Raw genomic sequence first — 16342 nt, 5'->3', positions numbered from 1 at the left:
AGACCCTGTATTATCAGCTGATACCACAGTAACAAGATACAGTTACGGTATGTCTGTTTCCCCTCCATCTTGCTCACAAATGCAAATGCAAATTATGAAATCAGATTTTAATAAACAGATATTTTTGAGATTAAAATCATTTAACTATAGAATGTACATCTATTTCAATCACAAAGACAGCCCATAATTGTTCAAATTGTAGACAACTTTTCATAGTAATTTGCCTTAAACTGCCTAAATATTAGCAAATTGCAGCAACGACTTAGAAATGTTCTTTTGTACAAAGGTAACAAAATGTTGTATAGAATTTCACATCCTGTTCTGATGACTGCAACTGAGAACTGAGCCAAAGCCACTGAGAAAAAACTATAAACATCATTTTGGAATATTTGCAGTCTCACAATGGTAATTTTCACATTTTTAGAATGCAATGCATTGCATTGTGGGATTGTGAGCAGATGATAGTGACATTCAAAACCCTAAAGGGGGTAATTTTGATATTTCAGATATATATTTTTATATAGACAGTAGGGGTGGGAATCTCTTGGCACCTCACGATTCGATTCGATTCCGATTCCGAGGTCAACGATTCGATTCAAAATCGATTCTCAATGCATCTCGATGCAATTTTTTTTTTACGTACATACCTATGTGTGATTTTCAAAAATATATTTATATGCACATCTGAGTTTGCTACTCAGAGTTTGCTAATCACTTCCTACTTTTGTGATGATCATTAAATACAATCAACAGATGAATTACCTTCTCTAATATTGTAATAGAGAAAAAGCTTTTCTTGACACAAATATGACTTTCTATGACCAGTGCAATAATCAATGCAGCTTTCAACACAATATGGAAGTATGTAAAAACTAAACCGATTCAGTTTAATTTTCTTTCTACTCTTGTGAATCATGTTTCTATAGGATTTATATTCTATTATTTTCTATGTCATTTCAACACATTGTGCAAAAAGTATGGCTTGGAATTCAGCTCTCATACAAAAACGTAAACAGACTCGCACTTGTTTGGTGTGTATGCGCAGTGGCGCAGGAAATACTAATATTAAATAACTAATATTACATTTATTTATTTTTTATTTATAAATCGATTATTAACTTTTATGAATCGATTCGGAATCGTTCGAGAGAGAATCGCGATTAATCGGAAAATCGATAATTTTATTTAATAGACAGTTTAAAGAATCTCTCTTTGTAAAAGTCCATTGCAGCACAGAAAATAGTGGTACATTTGCTCTCTGCTGGAACGACCTCTCAGCGGCATTGGCTGAGCAGTGAACGGTTATTGGGTTTTCCGGTACATTATGGTCAATGAAACATTCACTCACCATTTCAAATGGTTTTTCCAACACTTTCTGCATGTGGCAACTACAATGGATGGTATGGTTAAGATGATGCTCTCTCTTACAGTTGTAGGCTGCCCATGTAATAATAGGGATTTATACTGTACATATTACAGCAGTCAACATTGTTAATGTTCGCTATTGTTACTGTTGACTGGGCAGAGAATAAACCAGAGGAGAGTGAAAATAGTCTACGATACTTTGATGCTTTGAAACAGCAGGTGAAAGCATTGAGAGCACAGAGTAGTGAGGCATTTTGCCCACAGGTCAGAGTTATTTGAAGTTATCAAATAGAAAATATACTTTGCTTTGCACCCCTACAGGCAATGCAGTGAGAGGAACAAATGTATGTGGATGTCTCTGACATTTGGAGTTCTATAATTATATGGAGCTGTTGTTGTTTTGCATTTACATGTCACTAACCCTTAATTTTTTAATGAAAACTCTTAAAAAGGACTTATGATGCTTTTTCAATCATAACAGAGAGGGGTTTGCAGGAGGGGGACGAGGGGGCGGAGAAGGACGAAGCCTTGTGTTGACAGGGAATGCTGAATGCACCCAGATGAGAGGAAGAGCTTCCCGAAAATCTACATGTTTTTTTGTGCTGTGATTCGTGTCAGGTTGCTCTATAGGAGTCATTAATGAGAAATTAAGACCAGAAAAGTAGTATAATAGGAGATCTTTAAGTTCGCATTTTACCAGGACCTATAAATAACAGGGGCCATATAACAGTGTTGCCCATGGCTAATCTTTTTATTATGAATATGGAAGTGTATGCTTTTCACCGTTTGTTTTTGTGGCTGAAGCAATATCATAAACCAAACCGCCGGGGTTCAGAATATAAATCAAGCCTAACAGTGGAGATGAATTAACCTTTCAGCAGACGCTAAGTTGGACGGATAATCAAACTTACTGTTTGCCTCAGATTCTGTTTTGACTGATAATGGCTTGCTGACTGTGTGTCACGTTCATACGTAAATAAATTCTTCAGTTTTCATTTGTTGAGATGCAGATACGTTTTCCGCGGGGGGATGAAGCATGAATATTGTTTTGTCATATTGACAAATTGCTAAATAGCATTTAGCAGTTTAAAACTTTATTGATGAAAAAGCCTTGGGTATCAGCCTCATTCAAAATAGATTCACCATAGCCTATGCTGTAGTGAAAATAACTTTTGTCTCATGCATGCATTCTGAGTAATAGAATTTTCGATTTGGTTGCCTAAAGCTAAGACTAGGGATTTAAAATAATGGCTAAATGAAAATATACAACAAAAACACAACAAAGCAAAGGCTATTTAAGTTTCTAATGTGGACTGGTTGAAACGAAGGCTCAATAGGTATTATTGCCCTTTGTACTGCGTTATTTTACCGTTTGTGTTCTGTGTTGTGTCTCCTGTATGTTTAGTTAGTCTGTAACTTTGTGTTGCTGCTGATGCCTACCTGAACAGGTCTCTCTTGTAAATGAGACCCTGGGTCTCAATGTGATTTTACCTGTATAAATAAAGGTTAATAAAAAAAAAAAAATTGGGAACCTAAACGCCAACAATATCAATATTCTTCTCCCTTAACACAGCTGCTGGTGTGGCCAGAGCAGTCTCCAGAGGAGGTTATCGTGGTAACCATCACCCCGGACTACCCTGGATCACGCCACACCGGATTGGTCAGCGGACTCAAGAAATTCACCTGGTACTTTGGCTCCACCCTCTGCTTTACAACACCTGGAGACGGCCCCCGCAGCTCGCCAACCCTGCTGCAGACACACGAAGACAGTAAGTATTCACTCACTCACACACACACACACACACACACACACACACACACACGCATGCACACGTCATTGTAAATGAAGAATTTTGTGCTGCTAGGATAGGGGTATATTTTTTATAAAATATGTAAGGTAGTGTTTTTGTAAACTTTTTTTATCCTATGTATTTATATCATTGTATCTTGCAATCCTTTTAATGTTTAATCTCATTATTGTGTCTTGTTTAGTTTAGTACTTTTTGTTGTTCTTACCTGCTCAGGGACTACAGGTGGAAAATAGCAGTTTGCTAAAACCTGGTACAATGCATCTCTCCTTGTTTTAAACAAGGTTAATGTTTGTTTTGTACACTGTCCCTGTTCAAATAAAGTTACATAACATTACAAAGCCAGAAGAGAGCACCAATAACCCTCTTAAAAAGCCTTTTCCTGTGATTATTAATTAAAGTTTGTTGACTTGCTCCGTGTTCAATCCAGCTGTTTTTCTCAATGTGACACACAGCTGTGTACACCATTTCTATATTCAAACAACCCCTCTCCTCCTCCGTCTGACTCTGACTCTTTAAAGGGGATTGATTCACATCAAGCATACCTGCATTTATAGCCTACTGTTCCATGGATAAACATAATCGCTGCCACTCCCAGTTGCAAGTACACACGCAGGCAGCCGCACCGTCAAATAAACACAATAGCCCATAGGCAGACATACAAGCAATTATTACCAACCAACAATTATCGAGTGGGCAAGGAATATTAGAAGCCATGGGGTACACACACATCAACACATCTGCACACACACACACTCCCACACACACAGATATTGATTGGGTGCTGGGCGTGTTACAGGGTTAACGGTGGGTGTAATTCTTGCTTGATGATAGCTTTTTGCGTTTGTGTGTGTGTGTGTGTGTGTGTGTGTGTGTGTGTGTGTGTGTGTGTGTGTGTGTGTGTGTGTGTGTGTGTGTGTGTGTGTGTGTGTGTGATTGAATGTCTCAGATGAATAGCTTAATCGCTCTGCAGGGAGAGGGGTTAGAGAGCCATACATGAAATGAGAAACGACAGGCATGCATGCACCTGAGTGTGTGTGTGTGTGTGTGTGTGTGTGTGTGTGTGTGTGTGTGTGTGTGTGTGTGTGTGTGTGTGTGTGTGTGTGTGTGTGTGTGTGTGTGTGTGTGCTGGCCTGGTGGACAATGCAGAAGTGATTAGGAGATGGTGATTGTAGTTAAAGAGCAGAAGTTAATAGATAGATAGATAGATAGATAGATAGATAGATAGATACTTTATTTATCCCGAGGGAAATTCAGGAATAGGTTGCATAGACAAGTGTGTCTTTTTATGTTGGGCTGTTTTACTAAAATCTATAATGAAGAAGTTAAAATACAACTTTGATTGATTTTATTTGACCATTTTGATATAAAATATGAACAGCAGTCTGTGTTATATATTAAAATACATACATTGTCAGGGACGAAAAGGCTTATTTCCAATATTATATATATATATATTATTTGGTTTAGTATTATCAGTAACATATGGGTTGTTTTTTTCAGCACCGGGACCTGTTCGCCAGCTGAGTTTCACAGAAATCTTGGACACATCACTCCGAGTCGGCTGGGCTGAGCCAGAAGACAAGAACGGCATCATCACTGGTAAGAACATTACATCGTATGATATGATCAAAGCTCTAAGCAGGGACTCATAATGTCCTCCGCCACCTCCATCTTCACGCACTTATCAAGAAACTTGTATTTGAACGGGTTAGTCTCAGTTTAAGTTAGAATATTCCTGCAAGAAACACGCAATGTTTAGACAGCGTTTCTAATTATAAAGCTATTCTTTCAGGTAGACAAGTACATTGTTTAGAATTACTCATTAAAGAAAAAGAAGAAGAAAAGGAGAGCAGCAGTGAGAGAGAGAGAGAGAAAGAGAGAGAGAGGAGCCCTTAACACTTCTTTAGTTTCTTCACTTTTCCTCCGTTTAGTCTTGTGTTTTTCTGCCTGGCTTCCACAGCCTCTTTTCCCCCCTCGTCTGTGACACTGTCTTTGTGTACAACTGATTCACCATCAGCCTAATCCCTTCTCTCTGCAGCTTGTCTTCTCACATTATCTCCAACATGCCCCCAACCCACGCCTTCCGACACCCTGGGTGTTGTTTGTGCAGCACACATCACAGAGCTCAAAGCATCTTACCTCCCGATTCACTTTTCCTTTGTCTCTGTTAGACAATGGTGCTGGTGAACAAGACAATCTGCAGTGAATTATATGATCGCACCATGTTGTGTGTCTTTGCTTGTATTCATATGTGTCGGTGTGTGTGTGTGTGTGTGTGTTCACATGGCCGCACCATTTTGCAGCAGTCATCATCAGGCACTTACCACAGCAAGGCCACAGTCTAAAACATCACCAGGCTGCAGTGGATTGATTCACAGTTGGCTTTACACACTGGGAACAATGGTTATTCAATCAAGGTCACCTTGCACATTTACTTCTCTTCTCCTCAACCTGCTTTTCATCCAGCACCTGGTGAGCAGAGAGACAGATGAGGGACCATTCATGCTCTCTCCAGGGCTTTACACACACACACACACACACACACACACACACACACACACACACACACACACACACACACACACACACACACACACACACACACTCACACACACACACACTCACGCACACACATAGAAAGAAGGTGGAGGATGATGCATGATTGTGAAGATGCAAAGGGACAGACCGGGGATTTTGACTGTAGTTCAGCCCTCCCGCACTCCTTTTCTCCTTTTTGGCTCTGTGCTCCTCATTACGTGTGTGTGTGTGTGTGTGTGTGTGTGTGTGTGTGTGTGTGTGCCTGCATGCGTGCACCTGTGTGTGTGTATATGATTGTGCACGTGTGTGTGCACGTGTGTGTGTGTTTATGTGTGTTTGTGAGCATACATGTGTACTCACGTCTACCTACACCTTTATTAACTCAGCATGTATGCTCCCCCCTCCCTGCTGCAGGCTATGTGCTGTGGTGGGATGTGTCTGGCGTGGAGTCCAGCCGTGAGGAACGTTCTCTGTCCAACTCCACACTGCAGTTCCAGCTGACCGGCCTCACCTCCACCACCGTCTACACACTACAGGTGGCAGCGCTGACCGCCGCGGGCAGGGGCGTGGTCACACCCTCCACCATATCCACTGGAGTCCCACCAGGTATACAGTACATTAAATACACACACACACACACACACACACACACACACACACACACACACACACACATATATATATATATATATATATATATTCGCACAACACACACACACACACACACACACACACACACACACGTATATTCGCAAAACACACACACACACTCACACACTCACACTGACGATCACAAATTCTCACACACCCACACACAAACACATTATCTCACACACACACACACACACACACACACAAACACACAAATTATATCACACTCTCTCTCACACACACACACACACACACACACACACACACACACACACACACACACACACACACACATAAACAGTAGTCTGGAACAGTGGATGTTAGAGAAAAAGATTTTCCCTTGCACTTGTGTGTGTGTGTATATGATTGTGCACGTGTGTGTGTGTGTGTGTGTGTGTGTGTGTGTGTGTGTGTGTGTGTGTGTGTTGTGTAGCAGAGTAAATATGACTGATGAGCTCTTACGAGTGCCATTGTCTTTCCTCGGGCTGATAAGTGGCTGTTACTGTGCATCCATGAATCATCACCCACACAGGCAACACACACAATCACATGCACTGCCACACTCAAGAGTTAGTCTTTTACAGCTGTAGTGGGGGGGGTGTGTGTATGTTGTTTACCCCTCATACACACCACCACGCTGGTGAGCACGATGAGTTTGTATGATTGGACTAAGGCCAAGATGCAATCATTATCAATGCTGATTAACTGCAAATGGCAAAGTGGAGGCAATGCAGCAATGAGAGGGGGGCAAGAGACGATCGAAAAGAACTGAAGAAGGGAGAGCTTGTCGCAAAAACATAATGAGGGAAGAACGGGGAGCAGAAGAGAAAAATGCAATCTCCAAAGAACAGAAGAGAAAAAAGACTCAGAAGATGGACGGAGAGGCAGCGGAGGAGAAGAAAGAGAAAACCCCTGTACTCGTACAGCCAGGATTTCTGTCCTAACATTTTCTGATAAGTAATTTATGAATAAAAGCTGAAAAAGTGAAAGCAAGATGGATACAGACAGTTCTTAGATTCAGAGAGGTTATTCATTAATTCATGAAAGTAAAAGACTGAGGGAAAGACGGAGGGCTGAAGATTAGGGGGAAAAGAACTAAAGAATGAGCAGAGAGAGGGAAAGAGAGAAAGAGAGAGGGATCCACTGAGCATAGTTTCTTGTCTTGTTTATTTATTCATGTATTCATGGAGTTGAGAGAATTTTGTCATTCATCTGAGCAAGGCATCTGATATCAACATTTCCGCATTATAACCCTCTTACAAGTTTGCTGCGTGCACTTACACAGCAATGCTAGCCGACAGCTGTAATTTGTTTTTGTGTCACACGTGTACCCTGTACCTGTAGTTGGAATAAATATTGCCTTGTTACCATAATAAACCAACAAACCCCAGTCATGTTAAATTGCACTTTCTCGATAAAAAATCCCCCTCAGATATTCTACCAATCCGTCTGATGTGTCCCAGTTTAGTGATGTGTCGCAACACGCACGCACACACACACACACACACACACACACACACACACACACACACACACACACACACACACACACGCCATTTGGTTTAACACATCGGCTTTACGGATCTGTATTCTGCCATGTTCAGCAAATATGATGCTTGTGATGCCACCGCAGAATTGGATGGATTACAGCGGATCACGCTAAAGCACTTACAGCATCCGGGGATAGCAAGTATTAACCAAACACACAGGGATGAGAAGTGGTTGAGAAGTGGGGCCTCAAGTGCTCTGTCTTGTTGTGATTGAGTGGGACAATTAAGTGCAAAGTGGATTGTGATAATTTTTTATTATGTAAATGTCAATAGCAAATACAAGCGCCGTATATGTCATTTGTTAAGACATGATTTGAAACAACAACAACAGAAAACAGGACTTTAGCATGAGTTGCATTTGTCAATTCAATCCAAAAGCTCTCAGCGAATAAGTCAATTAAGGGCCAGTTTGAAAGGTGGAGTTATTTGCCTTTTATTGGAGTATTTAGTTCTGGTTGAAGTGTGCATACAAAACATAATATTATTCCTCTTCTTTTTTATTCCATTTAGACAATAAATTAATAAAACTCACCCCAAGGAGAACAATAAAAGTCTTAGTTAATTAGTCTCCTGGTTCGCTTGTTGACCAAATTCAGTGCAGCTCTCTGCTTAAATTTGACAGGCGCAACCACTCAAACTTTTTAGTCGATGATATTTAGCAGCAAATGCCAAGAAACAAGTGTGTGTGGGCTGTGCCAACGATGCTGTAATCAGAGAAGTTTCTTTGTGCTGTAAGCTCAATTGTTCTCTCCCTCCAATTGTTGATACCGTCCAGTTTGTGCTGTTTGCCAGTTGGGGGAAGACTGTTACCTGCTAATTATTTTTCCTGAACAAGTTAGCCTCACAAAATGGCGATTAAATAATTGGTGTTGCTGTATTTCATTATCATATATTATAAGTTGGGGGGAAGGAGACTGCCAGATACATTTCCTGTCACTCACTAACTGCCATGGACACGGGACAATGTTAGAATATGAATGGGTCAAATATAATTTACGAGACTTGCAGCGTACTCAGACATTTATAGGCCTTAAATGGACTTTAGTGAACTGTGCATTTAATCCACCTCTCGCCTGCACACTGGTGTACAGATTTATCTCTCTGTATTGGATTGTCAACCTTGGAAATATGAATTCAATCCCTCTGACAGAGTGATATACAGCTGTTGCATAAGTTTTTGTGCTTTGAAAAAATGTGATTTTTTTTTCTGTGACTTAACTTTTATTTTCCTTTTTATATGCCTGAGCAGGGTTTAAAAAAGCCTTTCTTGTACTCAAGTTATTTTAGGAAACATGATATCCTGTTTTTATGTTTTCTATCATCAATATGTTTGATGCAAGTAGTTCATAAGGGTTAAACCATGTTAGAGTTCTGAACACTTTTGCATTATCTATATTTTTATTCCTTCATGGAAAAGTCTTATGAAAAAAAAATTGTATTTCTTTTTATCTTGTTTATTTCTTTTGATATATCCCTTTGAAATAATTTGACATGCTGTTATGACTTTTTTTTGTTTGTTTTTTTTGCTTTAACAAACAACACAACTTTGTAAATATATGCTTATTATTACAGTTGTTTTCTGCAGCTCCATCCAGCAAGCACAAAAGTACTTTTATATCATTAACTCCCTATTGAGACATCATAAATAGACAGACTACATTTTCTTTTCATAAATAAAATGATGAGCGTTCCAAACTAAATATTCTGAAACAAATATTTAGCTGGAATACATAAATGGCAGTGGTAAAATAAATTCCTTCCACTACTAGCCGCACAATAGAAAAAAAAGTTATCGTTGTTTGTCGCTCTGAGTAAAGCCTTTTTCTGTTGGTTCTCTATCTTCAGAACTTCCTGGTGCACCATCCAACTTGGTCATCTCCAACATCAGCCCTCGGACGGCAACACTTCGGTTCCGCCCTGGTCTGGATGGGAAAACTGCCATATCACGATGGGTAGTTGAAGGCCAGGTGTGTGTGTGTGATTGGTTTAGTGGTACTTGCTAATTCTGACACACAGCATGAGAAAAAACTATTCGTTAACATACCGTGTTCCTCTTTAACAGGTAGTGAAGGAGGACGGAAAGGAAGATGCGTGGAAAGTTGTCTACCAGAAGGAAAACCAGCCAGATGCAGACACTCTGGAGATCCCTGACCTCACTCCGTTCACTCAGTACAGGTGAGCAGCAGACACACACACACACACACACACACACACACACACACAAACCTTAAGTGCTACTACACGCATACATTCACAAAATAAAAACTCTCCTCACACACATCTCACTCTCCGCCAGTTTCTGCAGTAACTGCAAGACCCGGGTGAAGTTAGATAAATCACACAGACACACAGAGAGACAGTTCCATCCTAGACTTTTTGTGTTTGTCAGCACCTTCACAGCTGCTGCATGCAGATCCTTATTACCCTCCCGCGACTAGCTAGAAGGGGCTGGAGAGGGGAGGGGGAGAATAAAGGTGATGAGAAGGCATGGAAGGGCAGCAGAAAGCATCAAAGAGCAAGAAGAGACAAAGGGATGAGAGAGAAGTAGAATAGGAAATACAGGAGGAAAGAGGAGTGTCTGTAATCCCTGCTCAAGGGCCGTGGGGAGCCTGCAGTTTTTAAACGTGATCTAACGTCACTCTGAACAGCAGCAGCTCTCCCTCCTTTTTCTCTCTTTCTCTAACTCTCTCTCTCTCTCTATCACTCTCTCTACCACTTTGAGTATTTGTCAGTGTATCTTTCTGTCTCTACCTCTTGCCCTTTGTATATCCGCCTTCATCTGTAATCATATCATGCGGGCGGGCGTGTGTGTGTGTGTGTGTGTGTGCAGTGTATGTGTTGCACACTCAGGGATTATGTTTTCCCATGTGACACCGTTGGGACCTTAGATGAAGTGATGCACTTGTCTGTGTTCTTTATCCCTTGCTTTACGTCCCTCTTCTTTACACCCTGCTCACTGTCTCCCAATACTGAACGAGAACACAAAGCAGTCCTCTCTCACACGCACGCTCGCAAGTTTTATCACTCACACCCACACCGATGCACGGTTGCTTTTAGAAATAACGACTGCAACAAACACTCCCGTGTGTTTGTGTGTGTGTGTGTGTGTGTGTGTGTGTGTGTGTGTGTGTGTGTGTGTGTGTGTGTGTGTGTGTGTGTGTGTGTGTGTATATATGTGTGTGTGTATATGTGTGTGTATATGTGTGTGTGAGTGTCGTCCATAGGTTTTTATTGTTTTTTCTAGAGCTAAATAATACAGTTTAAAGATGTTTTATTGACTGTGAAGTCCACTGGTTCTCATGTTGACTGAGATATTCTGGGATATTCTGAAGGTGTGAGTTACATTATGGATCCACTCTATATGTCCCAACCCTCGTAAGGAGGACGCACCCGAGACCTCCTCATGACCAATACACTAAAGTTGTTGTTTTAAAATCTGTGAAATGTCCCTTTAACTGTGCTCTGTGTGTCCTCTCCAGGTTCAGGATGCAGCAGGTGAACATTGTGGGCTCCAGTTCCATTAGCGCCCCCTCCAGGCTCATTCAAACACTGCAGGCTGCCCCCGACACTCACCCCGCTAACCTCACTCTGCTGTCTACCACACAGACCAGCCTGCGCTTCAACTGGAAGGTACTGAACCACACACACACACACACACACACACACACACACAAACACACACACACACACACACACACACACACACACACACACACACACACACACACACACACACACACACACACACACACACACACACACACACATATCCACAACTAATTATGCAACACATTAAAACCCTACTCCACCCCTTTATGATCGTTTAAACTGTTAGTTTTATTCATGGGCATTTTCTTTGTGTTTCTTTGCCCTCCATCCCTCTGTATTTGCTTTATTTTTCATATCAGTATGTGTGTCCATAGGCGCGTGCACTCAGCGGAAACAGGTCTGATCAGGTTGAGTGGCTGACAGCGTATAATCAGTGTCTCACCTTGTTATCAGTGCTAACACTAATCTGTCACATTTCCCATTCAGCGTACCGACCGCTACCAGCACAAACTGCAATGCAATTTTCCCCTTACTGTCTTTTATTTTTTTGCTCATGTCCCTGCTCGTTCTCCCTCTCTCCTCGCCTCCCCCCTCCTCCTTCTATTATAACATAAATGGCGAGCAGAGTATTTTCCATTTAAGAGTTGAAATGAGAAAAAGAGCCTGTCAAATCAGACACAGACACTGAGGCGCTATGAGGCTATACCTGTGCAGCATGCTAATAGGATTGGACCTGCATGTTAGCACCCCAGCCTGAGCTATGCTAGGTTTCCTGCTCTAATGGAACCATCATAATGGTTTTAGCTAGGGCTATTATTCTAAGCTGCATATTAAGGGGTAATAAAGCTAATTTGACATTCTGTATTATGTTTCCTAAATGCTAAGCCAAGCTAAATCACTGGGGTATTTAAAATGCCTGGGTGTCTCACTTTCTTATCTGCTGCATAGCACAGAGCAACCGCCGAAAAGTATTGGTAGAAAAATGTGTTTTGGAATGTTCTACTGTGAGCTAATTGAACTTCTTACATACATGATTTCAGGGCACCGAATAATAGCTGGTTGTGGCTGTAATGCAGTATGTAATGCAACATTTTAATTATTTTATTGTGTGTCTTTTTACATTATATTCTGGGGGCCTAAAATGAATATTCCACCTTGTAGACCCATAGTAGCTATTACAGTTTATTTGGGGGTTTAAAGGCCCTTTAAAAACCTATTTTATCAATCAGCTTGTTACTATGTGTTGTTTGGTACTACATGAACTCACAATTTTCCGCCAAGGTTTTGGTTCATTTACATGTTTTTTAAAAGGCTGTATTTTGTTTTTGGCTTGTTTTCGTTGCCCATTGGTTTGAAGTGGTCTCTTCTGGGGAAAATATTGAACATAGTGACCAATTTTAAAGTTTAAAAAACACTTGAACCAACATTGAATGATAGTTTGTGTTTGTTTGTTTTGATGCTATTTTTGAAGGGACACTTTCAACCAATTCTGATCAAAGCACATCCACACAGTCATGAGTAGTGTTTGTGTTTTAAATGTATAATAACTTATAGCCATTTAATATACAGTATGTGTATATATTTGTTTGCCCATTTAGATATGAATATTTAATGTTGTAGACCAATGTTGTTCTTTTTATGTTAATGTTCTGAGCATTCCTTTCTCCAAATGCACACATACTCACATTTCTTATAAATACTACTGAGGGTATCGTGTCACATTGTTTCCCAGAGCAACAAGGGTTCTGTGTGTTAAACAAATTATCATTTTATTAATCACAATTTTTACCAAAATTGGTTTCTCATTCAATCAGCCCTTTAGCTCTTTCTCTGTGTGGATAGTTCTTCTCTCATCAATCAGAGTCAAAATTAATTAATTTCAAAGTGCAGTGACAGCACAGGGTGGCCAAGTGCTGACACATTATAAGATACTTGCACAGTTCGGGATTGGCACACTTGCCCTCGTTTATTCAACTTCTGTGGAATAAAGTGCACAATTTAAAATAAATCTGTCTCGGAAAATTTCATACAAAATAGTTTAGACAAATCCTAGTAATCAGACATTACTCGTGGTGTAGTGGTTAGAGCGCCCTCCCATAGAGGCTCAGTCCTCAGAAGCAGCAGACCACGGGTTCAAATCCTGCCCGTCTTCGTTCTCTGCATGTCGTTCGCTTCTCGGCCCCATTTCATCTCCAAACTATTCAATAGAATTCAATAGAATAAAGCATAAAAATGCCAAAAAAAAAGAATTTTTTTAAAACAAACAAAAAAAAACCATGAGAAGCCTGAAGAACTGTGCCAGTGTGTCAGTATTTCTATAGGCCATGTCTCTAATCTGCTCACTTCTCTCTCACCTGCTCCAGCCTCTTCAAGTGTCTGAGTTCAACAGCCTTCCAGAGAGCGTGGCGTACCGCCTGCGTGTGTGGAGGACTGACGGGCGTGGGGATGACAGGACAGTCAGTGTGGAGGGAGGGGAGGGGACCAGTGAGGCCACCATCGAGGGCCTGACTCCATGGACACAGTACCAGCTTCAGATACAGGCCTGCAACTCCATAGGACCTGGGCCCTGGAGCAACACTGTCGCTGCACAAACTGCAGAATCTGGTATGAAAACACAAACCTTACCTCACTCACTCGCTGCTGTTTCCTGGATTGCAAGTGTCCAACATAACCTAGTCTGGCCGACGTCGTATTAGCAAAGGTACAAGAAGACAGATGGATGGGGGAATAAAGTGCTCTGATTACCTCCCTGGGCTTGCCCTCTCTACACTCTATCCTGCTATTTCAGCGAGGGGCGGATTGACGGAGAGAAGAGGGAGAGGGGAGGTGACTGAGATAAAATCGAAGATTGGTTCAGAGAGAGAGAGTAGTTGTAAGCTGTGTGTGTGTGTGTGTGTGTGTGTGTGTGTGTGTGTGTGTGTGTGTGTGTGTGTGTGTGTGTGTGTGTGTGTGTGTGTGTGTGTGTGCGTTTGTGCGTGTGTGCGTGTGTGTGTGTGTGTAAAGAACTTTCGACTTGTTGGAAAGAAGAAGAAAAACATTTGTATGGAACACTTGTCGTTGCTATTTCACTACTCTTTTACAACCTGGCTGAACTGATAACTCTTGCTAACATGACATAAATATATCCAAGGAGAAATGCTTGCTAGTAACAGCACAAATGCTAAACTGGAATACACCAAAGAGTTAGGCTATGGATGCCCCCCTAGGGTTGAAAATACCCTTAATGGCAATCTCAAGACATTGTTTTACACTTAAAAATAAATCCTTTTTATTTCCGTGTGTGTGTTCTCTAGTTCCATCTGGTTCTCCGGTGAATGTGACTGGTGAGGCTGTGAGTTCCACCAGGATCTTGCTCACATGGAAGTCTCTCTCTCTGGCACAGAAGAATGGAGTGGTGCTCGGATATAAGGTTTATAAAACACTCAAACGCACACACAAGCCCACCCAGGCATTCTCACTTGACCCCTTTATCCCATTATCACTTTGACACTTTGTCCAACACCTTCACACACACTTTTTCTCAAACACAGATGCACTCAGGCATTCACACTAAAAATCTAATACAAGTTGAATAAATCGTATCATGATAGCCTGTAACTGCTGTAATTTGTTATTCGTACATTAATGCTTTTAAAAGCAGTGAGTGTGTGTGTGTAGAAAAAAATTCTGGGTTTTTTAATTTATGAAATATAGACAATATTCCATACAGCCTGTTGGTTTTGGAAGACACTTTGTTCTTCTCCATTTTTAAAATCATACACGGCAGTTTGGGCACGAGAAAGTGATTTAAATGTCTAAATGCGCAATCTTAATATGGTTTGGATTCTTAATCAACATAGCTTTTTTCAGTCTCTCTGCGTCTGCCAAATTAGAGCTCCTAATTTTTCTTCCACTTCCAAACCAAAGTCAGTCTGCCTTGCTGGAACCCCCTAAAACCACCCCTCCCCCTCCCCCAATGTTGAAGTACTTGACTTCCTCTGATGTGCAAGTTTCTAAGGTAAAAAGCTGGATAAATACTGTTGATGGTGCAGTGCAAGGTGCACTTATTTTTTGCCTGAGTGCACCACTTACTGGTGGTCACATCCTTCTTTTTACACTCAACGTGCTTCCACCTGCTATTTCTGCCGGCTCTCTCCCACACACACACACACGAGCCCCTCCAGGGGTTCATTATAATGTTCTCTACTTCCTTGTTTGATTTTAAAATAAAAAGGAAGGCACGTACCAGTTGTCTGTATTCTTTCAGTGGCAGATACTGTATGCAGCGCCACTCAACATCCTTAGAAAGGAAGATTTAACAAAGAGAAAGCACGTGAAAAAATATTGTTTTTGCTAATATATAAAAGTGGCAATGAGTACATCCTAATCACCACACACACAACACCTTAAGCTTTCAACAGGGGTTTGTCTATCCTCAACATGTTTGTGTTATAAATATAGAGATAGATCTATACAAATAAAACACCTTGTGACTTAAACCAGTACCATCTGTTTTTTTGTAATGTTGTAAAAATATCAGGTCATATTATTCACCGTGCCTAAAGCACATCACACTCCTCATCCATGTGTGTGTGTTTGTGCCCTCCTGAGGAATCGTGCTCAGCAGTATTCCTACCATGTTAATAGACAGGAAGTGGCTGCCAGCAACACCTTCCAGTCCCACGTACTGTAGATGTTGAATAGGTCCCCTGCCTCCTTCCACGCACGTTTCTGTTTTTAGCCCGTAAAGAGCTGACATCTTCTAAGAGAGAATGGCATTTCCTTTTTTATGCAAGAAGAAGTGTGTGCAGATGTGTTTTCTTTAAGATGTTGGCACTGGTAGAGCTGAATGTTTCGTTGAAAATATATCATAGAAATTTTACTGACAATTTAATTTTA

The 16342-nt window shown here is 41.0% G+C and overlaps 1 protein-coding gene across 1 annotated transcript in view; it reads left to right on the top strand.

The window, feature by feature from the left end:
• Positions 1-16342, top strand: part of LOC307252277 (protein sidekick-1-like) — a gene marked incomplete at its 5' end in the record, with an annotated part of 221470 nt that overhangs the window by 170616 nt on the left and 34512 nt on the right. Inside the window, 8 exons of the mRNA XM_080029914.1 lie at positions 2939-3134; positions 4677-4775; positions 6129-6320; positions 9761-9882; positions 9978-10090; positions 11395-11545; positions 13828-14068; positions 14758-14873. Of these exons, the coding sequence (XP_079886040.1) occupies positions 2939-3134; positions 4677-4775; positions 6129-6320; positions 9761-9882; positions 9978-10090; positions 11395-11545; positions 13828-14068; positions 14758-14873 (1230 nt within the window). The remainder of the gene's footprint in view (positions 1-2938; positions 3135-4676; positions 4776-6128; positions 6321-9760; positions 9883-9977; positions 10091-11394; positions 11546-13827; positions 14069-14757; positions 14874-16342) is intronic.

Source organism: Ammodytes marinus, assembly GCF_949987685.1.
Source record: "Ammodytes marinus genome assembly, chromosome: 6".
NCBI classification, from domain to species: domain Eukaryota; kingdom Metazoa; phylum Chordata; class Actinopteri; order Uranoscopiformes; family Ammodytidae; genus Ammodytes; species Ammodytes marinus.
Note: the sequence above shows the minus strand (reverse complement) of the source record. Positions and strands in the feature narration are given on the sequence as shown.